General features: G+C 36.5%; 1 protein-coding gene across 1 annotated transcript in view; it reads left to right on the forward strand.

The window, feature by feature from the left end:
* Positions 1-17429, forward strand: part of PPP2R5A (protein phosphatase 2 regulatory subunit B'alpha) — a 44056-nt gene that overhangs the window by 17235 nt on the left and 9392 nt on the right. The window contains exons 2-8 of the mRNA XM_027890747.1: positions 1362-1558; positions 6103-6204; positions 11195-11287; positions 13238-13368; positions 13559-13618; positions 14841-14949; positions 17337-17390. Of these exons, the coding sequence (XP_027746548.1) occupies positions 1362-1558; positions 6103-6204; positions 11195-11287; positions 13238-13368; positions 13559-13618; positions 14841-14949; positions 17337-17390 (746 nt within the window). The remainder of the gene's footprint in view (positions 1-1361; positions 1559-6102; positions 6205-11194; positions 11288-13237; positions 13369-13558; positions 13619-14840; positions 14950-17336; positions 17391-17429) is intronic.

Genomic DNA, 17429 nt, shown 5'->3' on the forward strand with positions numbered 1-17429 from the left:
GTTTTGACTGTTGTTGTTCCAGCCACTAAATGAAAGGTGTTCTGGTAAGAAACTTGAGAAACTGACATTACCAAAGAGTGTCTGAATTATTAAAGGCACAATCTTAAAATGAAGTTTGTTCAATTAGAATCCTTCTAAAACAAAGAGCTTTTTGTGTTTTGTTCAGGTTTTAAAGTGAGACTTTAAATTTTCAGTACTCAGTGTTCCAATGCAGTTGCCTTCTTCTTGTCTTGATAATTTCTTTGTGATAGAACATCAGTGCTATTAGCATTGTTCACTCACTGCAGTATTGCTAAGGGATGTAGTCTGGCTATAGACCTATCTTGAAAACTCTTCAGTGGGGGAGAGCATTCTTTATTTGGAGATAAAATTGGAAATACAATTTTTTCACAGAAAGAGTGAAGTCCTGACTAACTGATAGATGAGGTGATGCTACATTGCCGAAGCCCCAACAAATAATTAAAACAAGCAAAAGGCACATTAAACCAAATTTTCAATTAAAACCATGGCTGCTTTTGTTATTCTCATGCAACTTTGGAACAGTTACAACATATTAAGGATGTATTAAATTTTTAAGGCGTATAGTGCTTAATAATCCATCCTTTTTAGAGTTAATGTGAAATGCTAATGGAGAAATTTTGCTTATCAGATTATAGAGGTACTGTGCTCTAAAATGAAAATGCCAAGTCATAGCCAAACACGTTGTCTTAATAGGCCAAAAAATCTGGAAAACCCTTACAAGACTAAGATTGTAATAAAATATTTAGACTGAAGCATTAACATTCAGGGTTAATCCTTTAGAAATATTGGAGTTGATTCTTAAGAGAAACATCCCTCACATGATGTCAAAAGTATGTGAAACATTTTGCATTGGGGTAAAAAGACAAGGTTCCTTCAAAGCAGATTTTACAGCTTTTAAGCAGGTTACATAATAGAGGATTAGGGAACAGAATGAGACAAATCGGATGAATGAAAGGTTAGTATGATGCACTGCTTCTGTGTATGACTTTTGGTGGGGAAGAGTTGGGACTTATCAATGTCAGTGCATTTCAAAGGAAGGTAATTCAGGCACTGATTTTCTGTAAACATATTTACTGCCCTGTGTTTGTCCATTATTTCTTGCGTGTACCAAAAGTTATGAATGGTGGGTCTTTCTTTCTAACATACCCAAACACATTTTCAGTTTTGACAATATTGCTTATTGACTTGCTGGCTATAGAGCATCCTATTCCCCATACTAAAAAAACCCCAAACCACTGTACATTATCTATGCAAATCTTTGTCAGCAACATAGATTTGGAAATCCTGTGTTTGCTTCTGCAGACTCAACAGTTGTTTGTTTTTGCGTTTTTTTCTTATAGATGCCACCTTCAATGAGCAGCAAGATCTTTTTTGTCAGAAGCTGCAACAGTGTTGTGTCCTCTTTGACTTCATGGACTCTGTTTCAGACCTGAAAAGCAAAGAAATTAAGAGAGCAACACTGAATGAACTGGTTGAATATGTTTCAACAAATCGTGGAGTGATTGTTGAATCAGCTTATGCTGACATAGTGAAAATGGTAAGTAGAATGCTCATGTTATAGTTTGAATTTTAATAAGATATTTTAATTTAATCAGTTTGATTCTTGTGGCATTTAACTCAGAATTGCTGCTGGTTATTCTGCTTATACAATATAATGTAATTTGTTAATGACAATTTGGCTTAGAAAGGCTTGTAAAAACAAACAACTTAAAAGTTTTAATTATTAGCTGAAACATGATTCATTCAGGTTAATTAAAATGAGAAAAACTGCTACACTGCAGATGCTTGGAGTCTGGGTGAGCTTTCATGTTGTCCTCAATCACAAAATGGCAACCTATTGACGCTTGCCTGTCTCTGTTTATTTACAAGCGACAGGGGAGTGTCAGGCTAAAGTTTTCTGGTAAAGATTCATGCAGGTACTAGTGACAGCAGAAAGGCTTATCCCTGTAAGAAAGCAACTCTGCTTTGTAAATACTTTATATGGCTGTTTGTTACTATTTTGGCCTTGGAGAGCTGTGCTGGAGTAGCCTAAGTGGCTTGCTGAAGTTGTGAGTCATAGGATGATGTGTACCATGCAATGTCTGCGTTTGGTTTGTTGAATGAGCCACAAAATATCTATGGTTGTTATCTGATGGCTTTTCCAGGTGTTTATATGCATTTTCAAATGCTACTTAAGTGAAGTTTTAGGTAGGCCTGTGCTCCATGTACAGGGAACACGGCTGAAGGACACTGGAGAATAATCTGGAATATTTTTAATTTGTTTTTTTTTTCCTAGAAATTTGATATGTAGAAAGAATGGCTTTAGTGCCCGTGCATTTAGGTAAATGGTTTTCTAAACTTTGGTTAAGTTTATGTAGATAAAATGCTGACTTTGAAAGAGCTCTCAGGAACATAAGCAAGACCAGTTCAAATATACAACCTGCAACTTTTGTAGTTCTTCATACAGTACAAGCTATTTTTTTCTTAAGGTTTGTTTTGTTTGTTGTTTGTTTTGGTTTGGGGGTTTTTTGGCAGGCAACTGATAGGGAAGATCAGATCTTTAATATAAATAAGCACAGAAGTTTTGCCATTACACTGAAAGGCTAGGATTATTGAAGGCCTTTCAATCATTTTGGCTGTTTCAGCAGTTGCTTATTAAGTTTTACAAAAGATCTAGGACACTGGGGAGGGTTGTATAGTTTAATTTTTTTAAATGACCTGGGTTTCTGTCCTAAATGTTTTTTTCATAAGAAAATAACAGGACAAAATATGTTCACCTCTTCTTAGTTTGTTTTTTTTTTCTTGATGCTGGTGGCAGCAAGCCTGAATCCTTGCAGTATTTTTATTCTGTGTGCCCTCTATAGCCTCTTGTTAGAAGAAAGAATATACTAACTACCCCATCTGACTTGTTGAAGGGACATTTTCTTTTATATCGGAGTTGTTTTCTTTTCTTGGTGGAAAGGTAGTGTTGAGCTGTTCTTTTGAGGTTATTGTTGTTGTGCAAATGACTGGGCTCTGTGGATGCTTGTTTTTTCTTCCATAACAAATTTTCATCCCCTTTTCTCCCCTAAAATGACAGAAAGTGAAGAAGGCCTTAAATGCTCAGTGAGAGCTTTTTGAGAGCTTGAGACAAAAGATCCCTCCAAGCCTGAATAGTATTTCTAATCTCCCTGGCAACTGGCAGCAGAAAAGGTCTTTGCTGTGAATTAGGACGAAGTACCAGCTTTCAGAAAAAACTCTGGATGGATCTCCCTCCAAATAACATGTGTGTCAGACTTGAGGCCTTTCTTTGTAGCAAAACTTCTATGAGATTTAAAAGTTACTGTTTTGGTTTTTTGTTGATTTTTTTTTTTTTTTAAAGTTTTTAAAGTTTTCAGACTGTTCAGTGTTACTGCATTAAAAGGAAAAAAACATTTGATCTTTTTTGGCAGAATTTGAAGGATAATGTTTTTTTGGATGAAAAAGTAGAAATTTGCCTTAGTGAAATTCAGCTATCATCTGACTGGTAGGAAAGGACTGACAGACGACAGAAACTCCCTGAAAAAAGCCGGAGTGGCATCAGTGGCAGAAGCAGAGCCAGTTTCTTTCTAAAGCCCCTTGGCTTCCCCTAGGCCTGGGACACATTTCCTCCAACTTGAAAAGGAAACAGCCTGCTTTCCTTGGAGTCACCTGAGTCTTGGGAAGGCTAAGTCAACAATCTCTTAAAGATAGCTAAATAAAACGTTGTTCCTGACCATTGCATAGGCAAGGTCTGTGCAGCCTAGGAGGTCTCCCTGCATGCCTTCCCTTCACATGGTGTCTCCATTACTCCTCTATCTCCTTGTGTCTATCGACTTCCCCTCATTCCCCAACAGAATATAAAAATCCAGTGTAGATGAGACTGTCCTAACAGGTTAAATGAGTTGTGAATTCAGAATTTAAAAGAAATCAGGTATACTTAATCTGCACGCTCAGAGATGTGAACTGAACCTAGTATCTCAATGTTTAGATCCTTGTTAAGTGTACAGACAATTAAGGACTCTTCTGAAATTTTGTTTTAATAAAGTGTAATTGCTGTATCTCAATATATTAACTGGTTTGTTTTCCGATATAATTTTTAGAAAACTTAAACCCAATGTCAGCTTTCTAATTATCTGGAAACCTATCCAGGTCTAAAAACCTTTTATGACTTGTATTTCTCATATCACAGTTTTGGGATAAGATGCCACTTAAGAAAGAGAAGGTTTTAAATAATGTAAGAGGATATAGAGAAGAATTTGCCAATAGAAGAACAATGGGGCTTTTAACCCAAACCATATTTTTGATCAATACTATTAGCAAGGCCTTAGAAATAGGTGAATGAGACAGGAAGCAAAAGTATTGCAAACATAAAGGAAACAACCCTTTTTTTTTTTTTTAAGGGAACAGGCTGTTAAATAGAAGGGTGTAAGGTTTATTCTTAATGTTTGTTATATTGTCAGGAGATCAGTAATAGTGGAGGTACTGAATACTCTGCAAAATCATACAGTTATCTCTAGAAAGAGATGCCTTTTCATAAGATGTAACCAGAAGACTTGTAAGCAGAGGTAAAGCATCCTCTGTAGGGGACTGATTCATGTGTTTCAGGGTTTTTTGTTGTCTACCTGGTAGACAAAGCAAATAACAGGACCAGGACTGTAATCTTGGTTTTTGGGCTTTATTAAAATTAACATTTTCTGACTCCTATTTCTCCCTCCTCTCCCCCTCCCTCCAGGCACTTGCTCTTGTGCTCTGGAATCTCAAGTCCTTTATGTTTACAAAATTAAAGGACAACTGTTTGTTTGGTGGTTTTTTTTTTTTTTTTTTTTTTGTCGATTTTAGTTGGGTGTTTGTTTGTTTATTTTTCCTGTGCAGTAAGTTTGGAGACAGCTGTAGTGCCCATCCATACGGAACATCATTGCTCTTCTGCTGTAGAGCAGCTTTGCTGTGTCCCAACAGGAGACAGCAACAGGATGTGGAATGAAGGGCACGGGAGGAAAGGAAAAGTCAGTTTATGCAATAGCTTTGTATCTTGTTTAATGAGGGAGCTGATTCTTCTGTGCAGAGCCAGCTGGGTGACTTCAGGATCTTTTTCTAAAGTCCTTTCTGCAAGATTCTTTGAACACCTTGGAGACTCCATGGAAGATGCGCAGGAGCATTTGCTGCAAACTCAGACGTTTTCTTTTGTGCGTAGTAGGCTTAGGTGATGAGCAGCTATTTGAAACAGATTTGGTCACAAAGACTAAAAGAGTTTTTGAAAGGTGATTGGAAAAGTTGTGCTAAACGTGTTCCTGAAAGAACGGTAGAAAGCGCAGAAACAAAATTATCTTCATGTTCTCTTTTGTTCATGTTAAAGGGTTTTAAATCCACTATGTTATATCTGGTGGAAGAGATGACATTTTTCTTTTGACATCTGAATGGTCTTCTATCCAAACGTTTATATACTTCAAGAATCCCTGAAGAAACATTTTTAAACTTGCCCCTTTGAAATTGATTTGATGTGATTATATCCTACTAAAAGTAATGTGGTAGCTCTTTTTTCTCTTTGTGAAATCAAGAAGTTACAACTGTTACATATTTCTAACTCTGAAAAAATTTCAAGATGTTTCAAGGTTTTGTAAAGGTGAAAGAGTGAAAAATGTAAACAGAAATATCTTGAAGTGAAGAACCCTAAAATAAGGTATATTTTTGGGATTGTCTGTCTTACATATGGAGAGAGCTCTGTTTAAATCATAACTGATTAGTCATACTGTATTTCTTGTCTTGTATAAGACTCCAGCTCTTGATGTTTTTTATATAGGGAAACCAGATTTTAATTTCCGTAGTTTCAGGGAAAACTTTTAAATATGACCATGTCTAGCTAAAAACTTGTAAAGCACTTTTGACAAAAGTTACTTATCATTTTCATTGTCATGTTTTCTGACTTTTGGCTATTTGTATTTTCAAGTTTAGGGGAAAAAAAAGAATGACAAATGTGGTTATTATGTTACTTTTTTTTTAGGCAGTTTTGTTTCATGTGAATTTAGGATAAAAGCAGTACCTTACTGAGTGTGACCTGTGGAAAAATCAACAGTGATACAATTTATTTTTTTTTTTTACTTGCAGATAAGTTCTAATATTTTCAGAACACTTCCACCTAGTGATAACCCGGATTTTGATCCAGAAGAAGATGAACCAACTCTCGAAGCCTCATGGCCCCACATACAGGTGTGTGATTCCTTTATTTTCAAGCCTTCTTGTAAGGCAAGAAATGTGAATACTTGAGTAACTTTATGCCCTGGGTAGGAACATCAAAATTGCTTTTATAACACAATTGAACTTTTATACTTTGGGGGGTGGGGGGGAAGTGGTGCTTTTTTTAGCATGTGTAAATATAGCGGAGTGTAACTCTCTTAAATTGCTTAAATATTCTTTTTTTTAAGACTGCACTGTAAAGTGTTCTGTGTGTATTAAAAATATGGTATTTTAGGTAATTATGTTCTTAAGAGGTTTTTCTGTGACTGAGCCACTTTTTAGTGTGGTTTCAATAAAATATAAGTTAAATGTGAACAGTTCAGTTTCTTGTGACAATGACAAAAAAATGGAGTAATACCCTGATTTGTCTTTTGAACGAGAAATAAATATCCCCTCATTCTTCCCATCCTCTTCCCTCCCTCCATGCAAAAACTTTACAATATCAGCGTTGTTTGGTAACAGTTGGTCAGTCATTCTGTTGTTGCACTTCTGTGCCAATCTCGTGATTTTTATAGCATTGCTGTATCAGTTGTGTGACTGACTTGCAATGCTGCCGAGTTTTATTTTATTTTCAATTAACTGTTAAAAGTTATAGCCATGTAAGTACGTACCTTGGGTAGTTCCTTGCTGATTTTATATAAGTAGTATCGGGTAAAAGTGAAGTAGCAACTCCTAGTAGTGGGTAGAAGATTAATAGCTGCTGCACATCTGCATACCATTTTCTCTTCCCTCTTGAGAGTTAAAATGCTGCTCTGCCCCTCTAATATTACAGTTCTACTGTGCCAACAAATGCTCTTATTTAAAAAGTGGACTTCTAATACTGGCTATAAGAAGTGTGTCTTCAGCATAGTATTTGAGACTTAAACCACATGAGAGTTAAATTATCGTAGAAAAAGAACTTATAGAAAAGGACTTTTGATTTTTGTGGTCAGTTCACTTGTGCTTTAGGCTTTTCTAAGAGAAAGAGGTTCATAGCTTGTGGTATTATTTGAAATTTTATTTTCAGCTTTTCCCATGCCTTTTTTAAAAGAGTATTGGCCAGGCTGTCTGGTCATTATTTGTGGTTTTTCCTCTCCTGCATCAGTTGTTCACGCTGCCCTTGGAATAGATTGCTCACTACAGCACAGTGGAAACAGTTTGTGTTTTCCTCTCCTTCCTTTTACAGTTCATGTGCTACTGGATGGTAGAAGACTGAGTTTGATAACTTAATATTTGCCCTCCAGGAGCACAAAGCTGCTGGAAGTGTCAGATTTTGTGTGTGGAAGAAAAGGGTGTGCACAACCATTCCCCCCCGCCTCCGCCATCAAAAAGCATTATTATTTTTGGCATAGTCTAAAGGACTGTGGGGAACGGGGGTGGATGTTTTTGCTTGCTTCTATTTGTGACTGCTTAGTTACAAACAAATTCAGAATTCTATCCTGATCTCACAGTCAGGGGTCCAGTTTTTTGGGAGGGGAAAGAAAAAGATCTGAATCTCTGCTCTTCTCATATCTTCTGCGCTTGAATCTGTTGTCATTTCTCTTTACAATATCATGAGATAATGGCTTAGTAAGTTACCAGAGTGTGTAGTCACAACAGAAGACTCTGAACCTTGAGTAGAATGAGTACCACTTGGAAGATGTTGCTCTGAGGCAATGCTTAAGATGGTTTGTAACAGCCAAACTAGGTTGAACAGGTTGGCAATAAAGCCCCTGTGTCTTTTGAAGCTCACAGTTGGTGGAATTGGTAGCTTAAAGCAGTAATATTCCAGTGGTCCCTGCAAGAAAGACAATCAAATCACAGAAGTATTAGGATTTGTATTTCATTGCTCTTTGGCCCAAGGAGACCACGTTTAACAACGAAAACTACTAAATCCAACAGCTTTCCCCGGATTTAATGTTTCCCATGGTAATGCTTCAGTTGAAGTTGAGCATACCTGTCTCTTTAGGTAGGATCTCTTGTGGCCAGAATCCCTTCTGGTGTCCCTAGTTTATAGATGTTGTTATACTTTTAAGTTTGCAAGCATTAGGATACAGGAGAAGTGAGAGGCTGGCTTATCCAGCGATGGACTCTGCCACTTGCTTCCTGAAATAACTTGGATAAAGAAAGTTTCATATATTTCCCAAGGCTCCCAAGGATTTCTGAAGTTATTTGATGCACAGTTGATATCTTGAAGGTAATCTTGGACAGCTTGTAAAAAGATGTCACAGCATTATGTTCTAACTTAGTCCTTCTGCTTGATGTTTATTGCAGTCACTGTATCCGTTCATGGAAAGAAGCCACAGTTGTCCTTTCTCCCTCTGTCCTTTAGGGAGAACAAAATATGCCAGTTTAGTGTTCACTTATGAAAGGTGCTCTATCCCATGGCAATTCTTGTGGCCACTTCTCTGTATCCTTTCAGGTTTTAATAACTTTCCTCAATCACTTGAAGGACTGTGCATCTCTGTCTGTATTGTCAGTATCTTCCTGGAACATTCTAGGGTTTCATCTATCACTTCCATGGCTTCACTGTGTAGTTGAATCTTAATCATCCTATTGTTAACCCTTTCTTGGCTTAAGGGCTTGCAAATGCTTATCAGAGCTTTTTCATGGAACCCTGTGACTTTGCAGTCCTTGAGTTTCATCCTGTATTTATTTTTCCAGGCCTTCAGGGTCAACTTGTCCTTTCTCATTGGTAACATGACATACTTTTTTTTTTCCTATCTTTCCTCCTTGTGGTAGCTTCCAGCGTTGTCTAAGTGGTTATCACACAGTGACCACAACAAAGAGCAGTCTTGACAGAGATATTTAATATAGCAATTTATTACAGAAGTCTTTAATTAAATTTAATTCCAAAATTAATCCCCATTAAGCTGTGCTAATAACCTCCCTCTGGCCATATGTTTCCCATTTCTGTATAAAATAACTAATGAATTTATCTAGTTGCTAATTTGAAAAAGGTCAGTAGAATCATAGAATGCTTTGGGTTGGAAGGGACTGTTAAAGATCACCTTAGTCCAAGTCCCTTCCAATGAGAAGAAATGTTTTGCACTAGATCAGGTTGCTCAAAGCACCCCCTCAGCTTGGTGTTGTCTGCAGACTTGCTGGGGGTGCAGTCATTTCCACTATCTGCTTTGATGAAGATATTAAACAGCCTTGGTTGAGCTCTTTTTCTAAGACAGAAGATGGAGTATGGTAATATTTAAAATTATATTATTGGATTGTCTTTTACCAAGCTTTTAAAAATTCTGTCTTATGTTGTCTATTTGGCAACTTTGTGTTATTAAATTAAGGCTGTACAGGGAAGCTTGGGTTTTAATACAGTTCTGTTACATGAAATTCGTAAACGTGAGTCTGTTTATTCTAGAAAAGAGAAGACTGAGAGAGAGGGATCAAAGGCAGGTGTCAAGAGGGTGGTGCTGGATTCTTTTCAATGGGACCCAGTGACAGAACAGGGGGCAGTGGCCATAAACTAAAACACATAAACTTCCACCTCAACATGAGGAAGAACTTCTGTACACTGAGGGTGGGGGAGCACTGGAACAGGCTGCCCAGAGAGGTCATGGAGTCTCCTTCTCTGGAGATGTTCAAAACCCACCTGGATGCGTTCCTGTGTCACCTGCTCAAGATGACCCTTCCTCGACAGGGGGGTTGGACTGGATGATCTCCAGAGGTCCCTTCCAACCAAAACAATTCTGTGATTTTATGTAAACTGTTGATATGAAAAGCTCTTGTTACAGTCTGTCAGAGGAGGAGAAAGTGAAGGGTAACTTGTGTTTCTGAGCTTCTGCTTTGCAGATGCAGCACGCCTTCCTTGAGGCTATGTGTAAGTAACTGTCAGCTCAAATGTTCCAGATAAAAAGTACTCGCTGTCACGCATTTCTCTCAAGTGAACTTGATAATTATAATTATGAATTACTCAGGTGCTGGCTCTTAGTTTAATTAGAGCTCTCGGAGGGATAATAGCTGAAATACATGCCTGTGAGTATGAGCACAGCTCTGTGTGGGTTTTATTTAGAAGTCCAGTCAGTGATGGCATTATGTACTTAAATTGCATTTTGGTATTACTACTAATCAATTGTTTGGCTAACATGGAGTTATGAAATAGGCATTGAGAACATAAACAACTCTGAATGGAATCTAAATGTACAGTATCTTCCCTCTCAATTCCATCTTAGTTAAGAAATGCCTTATATGTATTTTATTAATCTTAACATCATTACAGAAGGACAGTATTTTGTGTCTTGGCCTCTTGATGAACCCCAAAATATGAGACATGTGGTGTGGCCTCTTCATGTCTTCCTCTGCTACCCCAGGCTCTTGCTAACCCTACCTCCTGTCAGATATTTTATCTGAGGGTGTTGTGGGATTGTAGCAAACTGGAACTTGAACTCACAGAAATAATATGCTACAAAATATAACAGATATTGAAGATAAATCTGCAGAGGGTCTTGTTGTTAGAACTGCGTGTCCAGGATATAGAAACCTAATGTTAAGCCCAACTCTTTCAATTTCTCTGTATTCATTCAGCTTTTTCATGTGGCTCTTCATTTTTGGAGTTTGCAGCTGAAATTTAATTTCAGGAATACTTAGCAGCTTTTTCTTCATCTGTTTAAGGAATTATGTGATGTTAGAGCACTTAATTTTAGCCTCATTGCTGCCGAGTGTTTGGTAAGTTATTTCTACATAAAGAATTCTTAACACGGCAGGAAATGTGAACATGTGTAACATTAAGAACTTGTTTTTTGCCCAGTAGTGATATTTTCAGTAGATTATTTATTAAGCTTTGACACTTCAGGGAATTAAAGTGTTTTTGATACTTACTGTAATTCTTTCAGTAAAATTCCGGTAGAGGCTGTGATTAAGCAGTTGTGTTAGGCTTTGATTTCCTTTGGTAGTTTTTAAACATGTGAGTAGTCCCCCTGGCTTTGGTGGTGGTGACAGGTCTGAGATCAGTGTTATGGTGTACTTACTAACTTGAAAATTTTCATTTCAATGTTTGTAGTTGGTGTATGAATTTTTCCTGAGGTTTTTGGAGAGCCCGGATTTTCAGCCTAGCATTGCAAAGCGATATATTGACCAGAAATTTGTACAGCAGGTAAGTGGGGAGTTTTCCCACCCCTAGATTTAAAAATTACCTCTCGAGTGTAATTTTTCAGATGGGCTATTTAAAGTTTTCATGTTGACACAGGGTAAATTTCAGTTGTTTCAGCAGTGGTTTCTGCCAAACAGTAAATAAACAGCACACCATACCACGGGGGGTATATGTAATTAGTAACTTCAGCAACAGTTCATTTTGAGGTATCAACCTCAGCGCTTTGCAGTGCAAGATATTTGTAACTTGTGAATGCAAATTGTGTTTTTAATAATTTTTAACTTAATTTCAGTCAAATCAACAGCGTGCTAATTACATTTTTGTAGTGCTTTTGTTTGTTTCTTTTAATAGATTTATCACAGGAAAACTTGCAGCAAACTGTTTTCCTGTAAAAAGTTTGTGTACTCACTGTACATGAAATGTGTTCCAACATCTGCTAACTTGTGTATAAATAGTGTCAGTCTCTTTACTATCAATGTACTAATCACAGGAGAAAAATCAAATAAGAAAGTACATAGGAAAATCTTCTATGCTTTCATGCTTCACTATGCAAAGTAACAATTTATGAGCAAAAAAATGAAGTGAGATTTCGTATTAAATATAGCTGCTCAAGGAATTATATTGTGGAATACCATAGCAATTTTTGTTCAAGGTGAACGCAGAGGGGATTTTTTTTTCTCACCATGTCAAAATATTTGTTTGCTCACTATCTGAAGAGTGAGTGCTGGCAGGCCATCACAATACAGCAGTGGAAAGTGAAAACATAGATGGACTCTTTCCCTCCCCACCTTCAGTGACTGCATTTAATTTCTACTTATTTGGTTCTACTATTCTTATTTATAGATGTTTCCTTCTTCTCGGTTTTATTCAACTTTCCCATAAAATTTAGGCCTGAAACTGCTGCTAAACTACTGGCTGTGGGTATCCAGTTTACTAATTGACCTGTGGTCTTAAGAGCCCTGTTGTAGAGTTTCAGTTTCTGACATTTCACTTGATTTTTCTCTAGAGTACAAGAAAGACAGACAGTGCAATGAACAGCTAGCTATATATGGGGAAAAAAGGTGGAGTAGTGACCTTGAGAAATTCCTTCTAAATATAAAATTGAAATGAGCCTGAACAAAGCTCCTGAACAGCTGTTTCCAGTCCCTTGTGCTGCTTGGCACAGATATACCCAACCAGAGACACTGGCTGAGCAGGAGATGGTAGTGTCTGCTTGAGTGAAGTTACTAATTTGTTCAAGACATCTAGCGTTTCTGAATATGCTGTTACTTGAACATGCAAGGAAAAAAAATCCGAAATTAATGGTCTGTAATGTGATTGGAGTATTTCTTGATGTTTTCGATTGAGTGTGGTCTTTTCTGTGTCCTTGAAAAAAAATTCTACAAAAAGAATGCATGCAAAGTCTTGTTAGCTTCTTGCAGCATTTAGTCAGTATTAGCAGAGAATCAGGTAATAATTACCTATCTTGTGCTTATTTTGTGAACTCTTCGTTAATTGTAAAATCTTATATATAGGAATGCTTTTGCTTAGCCATCAAGACATAAGTATCTTTTGGAGATAACTAGTAAAGGTTTTTAATTAAGAAATAGTAAATATGACACAGATTTGATTCATTGTGATTTCTTAACAAGTATACCACTTGCCTATGATTTGGTCATTCATTCTTGCAATTTTATTTTTATTTTGATAGTATAATAGTTATTGGAATGGCTTTGGTGTCTTTGTATACAGGCTTTGGAAGGGAATGAAGCTGATGGGTTTATTAAAAAAAACACCTTGATTAAAAATGTAACTTTGAAAATATGCTATTGACATGTAAACAAAATTTACGGTTAAGGTGGTTATATTTTTCCTAATGTAAGCTTGTAAATTAAAGATAACACCTAAATCAGGTAGTAACAAAACAAAGTTCAAGTCTTTCAAAAGTAATACATTTAAATTTAATTTTTAAAGCTGTTGGAGCTCTTTGATAGTGAAGACCCACGAGAACGTGATTTCCTAAAGACAGTTCTTCATAGAATTTATGGAAAATTCCTTGGTTTAAGAGCATTCATCAGGAAACAGATAAACAACATTTTCCTCAGGTACGCTGTGTGTGCGTGTGTGACTGTGCTGAGGAATATTTTATCGTGCCTTTATGGTCTGGGTCTGCAGTGACTTGTTCTTGAAATAAAAGACCTGGTTTTATTTTGTGATCTGGCTTTCAAATATTTGAGGCTTATTAAGGGTTATTTCTTTGGATTCTTTTTTGATGGTTGTCTCTTTTGGCAACAGGTTTATATATGAAACAGAGCACTTCAATGGTGTTGCTGAACTTCTTGAGATATTAGGAAGGTAAGTTTGATCTGACACAGAAGAAATATAACATGTTATTGTGGATGTTTGCTTCAGCTTTTCTGCTTTGGGAATGAAGGGTGGGGAGAGAGTTATTCCAGCAACAAGTGATGAAGTGCAGTCACTGATAATCTAATACTGTCTTGGTTACCACATGAGTATTAAATTAGGATACAGAGTATAAATTACTCACTTTTCAGTGCAAGTTTTAAAGGTGACTGGCAAAATGTTTCTCAAGGGTCCTTGTTTGTCAGACCTATCTACCCTTGCTTATCTTACATCTGATAGATGACTTGTTCTTTGATTCAGAAACCGAATGTTAACTTTTGCCCTCATGCTGAATGAAATGCTTTAGTCCTCAGCAGGCTCGTTTTCTTTAGATTCTATTCAGGAAAACCTTGTAAGTGCTAAGGTTTTTTTAGTTACCTTTTTTTACATTATTTCACTAATTTAATTTTTAACTTTGAAGTTTCTCTGTGGTGGTTTTCCAAAATTGTTTATTGTTTTTCCAAAGTTGTCACAAATTCCACAGTAGAAAATTGTTAAAATATTTCTGGTCTAACTGAAAATACAAACGTTATGAAGCTACTGTGGAAAAAATTTTCATGAAAATCAAGTGAAAGGGATACCATTATTTTCTCAGATTTGCTTAAAATGTAAGGGGGGAAAAAGAAGCCAACCTTTTCCTGAAGGACTTTTATCTGTTCTATATAAGATGACTGGATCAATGATAAACTTTTTTTAGCTTTGTTTTTGAAGGGAAAGGTTATTTGACAATCTCAAAATGACTGTTCAAATTACAGTGTTAAAATAGTTGAAAATCGTATGCCATCTATTCTTCTTTCTCTTCAAGTTGCTATTGATGGTGGGTGAAAAATGGATCAGCTTTCTGATGCATCTATCTAAGCTTAACAATTGAACAGCAAGACTTACCGTAGATGATTTTACTTAATGGAGGTCATGATAAAAATATTTCAGCTCATCAAATGAGTATTATTTGTCTTCTACTGTGGTTTTCTGATATTGCTACCAAGAACCTAAACTCTCATGATACCAAAACTTTAAAGGTTGTGCATATGTAGAGCTGTTTAATGGCTTCAAAATAATCAGGTTTAGAAACTGAACTGGAAATGGAGTGTCTCTTGAACTTAAAGAAATTCTTGACTTGCTAGGAAAAAATATATTTTAATTAAAAATAAATCCTGCTTATTCATGTTTTCAGTATTATCAATGGTTTTGCACTGCCACTGAAAGCAGAACACAAACAGTTCCTTATGAAAGTTCTGATTCCCATGCATACTGCAAAGGGATTAGCTTTGTTTCATGCACAGGTAAGCTTTTGCCTATTTCTAAGCGTGGTGGGGTTTTTTGTATTTACACTTGAAAATAATGAAACTTGAAAACAGTATGTGTTAGAATATCAATATTCCAAAATATTTGCAAATTCAGTCACACAGTCACACTTAAAAAAAACCTCATAGATCTTATATTTAAGTGGTAATTTTGATTTAATATTTAGCATATATTGCAAGTGAAAGAATGTAACAATAAGTCAAAGTCATGTCAACTGAAGTGGGAGGCCTTTTTGCTTGTAGTCTTGTCACACTTTAGGTTTCATTTAATCCCAGGACCTTGTGCTGTTGTCATTTCTTTTATGTAACCTAAATGCTGTTTCTAAAAGAACCTTGAGTATGGTCAGGTACTTATTTCAAAAGTGCTTTTTTATTTCTAAAGCCAAACCAGTGATGGGGTGGGGAGGAGAATGTTTGTTGCCATTTATAAATGGCAGAAATGCATAGTAGCTCTCTGGATCAGCGGGAAATTATGTAGATCCATGACACACTGTCAGAATGCTGCAGCTCTTCATCTGACTTTGATTCTTATACTTGCCACAGACATTCAACATTTTATTTGAGGGATAATCTGTATCCTTTCCAGACGAATGACACTTGAGTATTGAATATATTTGATGCAAACTTGCAAGTAATTCTGCTGTGGCTAATTAAAACTTGTCTTGTAACTTAGCTCACTAATAGAGCTCTTTATAGACTAATGGGTTTTTAATTAAAGTGAAATCATTATGCCTGTGTAGTCTACAAACAGGATCAAGTGAAGAGCTCAGTTAATTCCTAATTCTCATATGAAGTTTTAAATCAATTAAATCACTTGTCTTTGTGGTTTATTGCTATGCAATAGGCTGCTCCCTGGAATGAGTCAAGTGATACAAAAGGGACCAGTCACCTCCCAAAGGTGTTCTCAGTTGACTGATCAGTACAGCAAACTGTCCTTTTTTTATTTTTTTCTGGAATATGTCAAATCCAGTTCATGGGTACCTGAAAGGGGCCCTATTAATTCAGCTGTACTGTGTACCCAAAAGCAGTGTTTGGTCTGTTGACCAGGCCACTCCACTGTCCCTCCATAGAACACTTTGCACACACACCCAGCACCGTGTGTTCCTGGTTTCCCATTATCCCAAGGGTGTAAGCCAGTGTTAAATCTGCTTGTCAATCAGAAGTGGCCTGGTTGCTTTGTTGCTACAGTGCAAACATAGCCAACCCTTGAAAGTGAAAGCCTCAAAGCTGAATTAAGCTTGAGTCTGTGCATCTCTGAACAATAAAGTAATATTGTACTATATATATATCTAATGGGATTTTATGAGATTAATGTGTGACATTACTATTTTTTGAAACTACACAAATACATCCATAGCCTAAGGGTAAAAGAAATAAATTAGACCTGTTGCCATTATAGCACTGTAATTATATGCTTTGGCATAACAGATTAAAAAAAAAAAAAAAAAAAAGGAAGGAAATGTAATGCTTGAATGCAAGCATCCTGAGTAGTGAAATGTAACACATGTATACAATTTTGTCTTTGCTTTATATAGCTAAATGAAAATTACTGTGACTTCTTAAAATCAGTCTTAATGGAATCTAGGATTGTAACTGCTTCAGTAATAGGATTATTGTATGGTTTCTGCATGGGATGGTCATTTAGTTACTCAACTCTGTGCTAATTAACTAAACTCTAAGCAATTATATAACATGAAATATGACACCTTGGCCTGAGAAGATCCTGCACAGAAACCCCTAGAGGCCGGGAGAGCAGTGCTGGTGACTTGATGACATTGTGCTTCCCCACTTCCTACAGCCTTCCACAGGCACTTGTTGGCCATTGCTGCACAGGACATTCATCTGGTCAGCAGCTACCTGATCTCTTGTGGCTGTGGAATGTGTTAAAATTCTTTCACCTGTAATCTTACTGCTGACTGTTGTGTGCTGTAGGTATCGAGTATTTGAGCAGTGTGCAGTGTGGGCTCAGTCAAACCTGTGTTAAAACTTGTTTCTTACTGAAAATATAGCCTTTTCTACTCCAATATAGATGTTTGAAAATGATAGCTTTGTAATGTTAATACTGGTTACTGGATTTGAGTTGAGGAAATACCTGTCAAGCTTAAAAGTAATTTTCTTCTAAGATGGCAAAAAAAATATGATTTTTGGTATGTGGGAAGTTTTTGTCAGATAGAGCAGGCCTGTATATATTGCTGCTTTAATTGCTGTTTTGTTTAGTTTGGACTAATATGAAATGGCTGTGTAGGGATGTTTTGGATTGGGTTTGCCCATGATCCAAAGTGCTTCTATTAGAAGTTGTGATAGTTATGCTGCAATGTCTAAACAGTGTCTGTTTAAACTAAATAATCATATGACTTACGTTCTAGCTCGCCTATTGTGTTGTACAGTTCCTGGAAAAAGATACAACTTTAACAGAGCCTGTAAGTGTTTTTCAGTTGAATGTTTTTCTATTTTTAATT

This window comes from Empidonax traillii, unplaced genomic scaffold (assembly GCF_003031625.1).
Source record: "Empidonax traillii isolate 1590-97213 ecotype Southwest subspecies unplaced genomic scaffold, ASM303162v1 scaffold296:size1881848, whole genome shotgun sequence".
NCBI classification, from domain to species: Eukaryota; Metazoa; Chordata; class Aves; order Passeriformes; family Tyrannidae; genus Empidonax; species Empidonax traillii.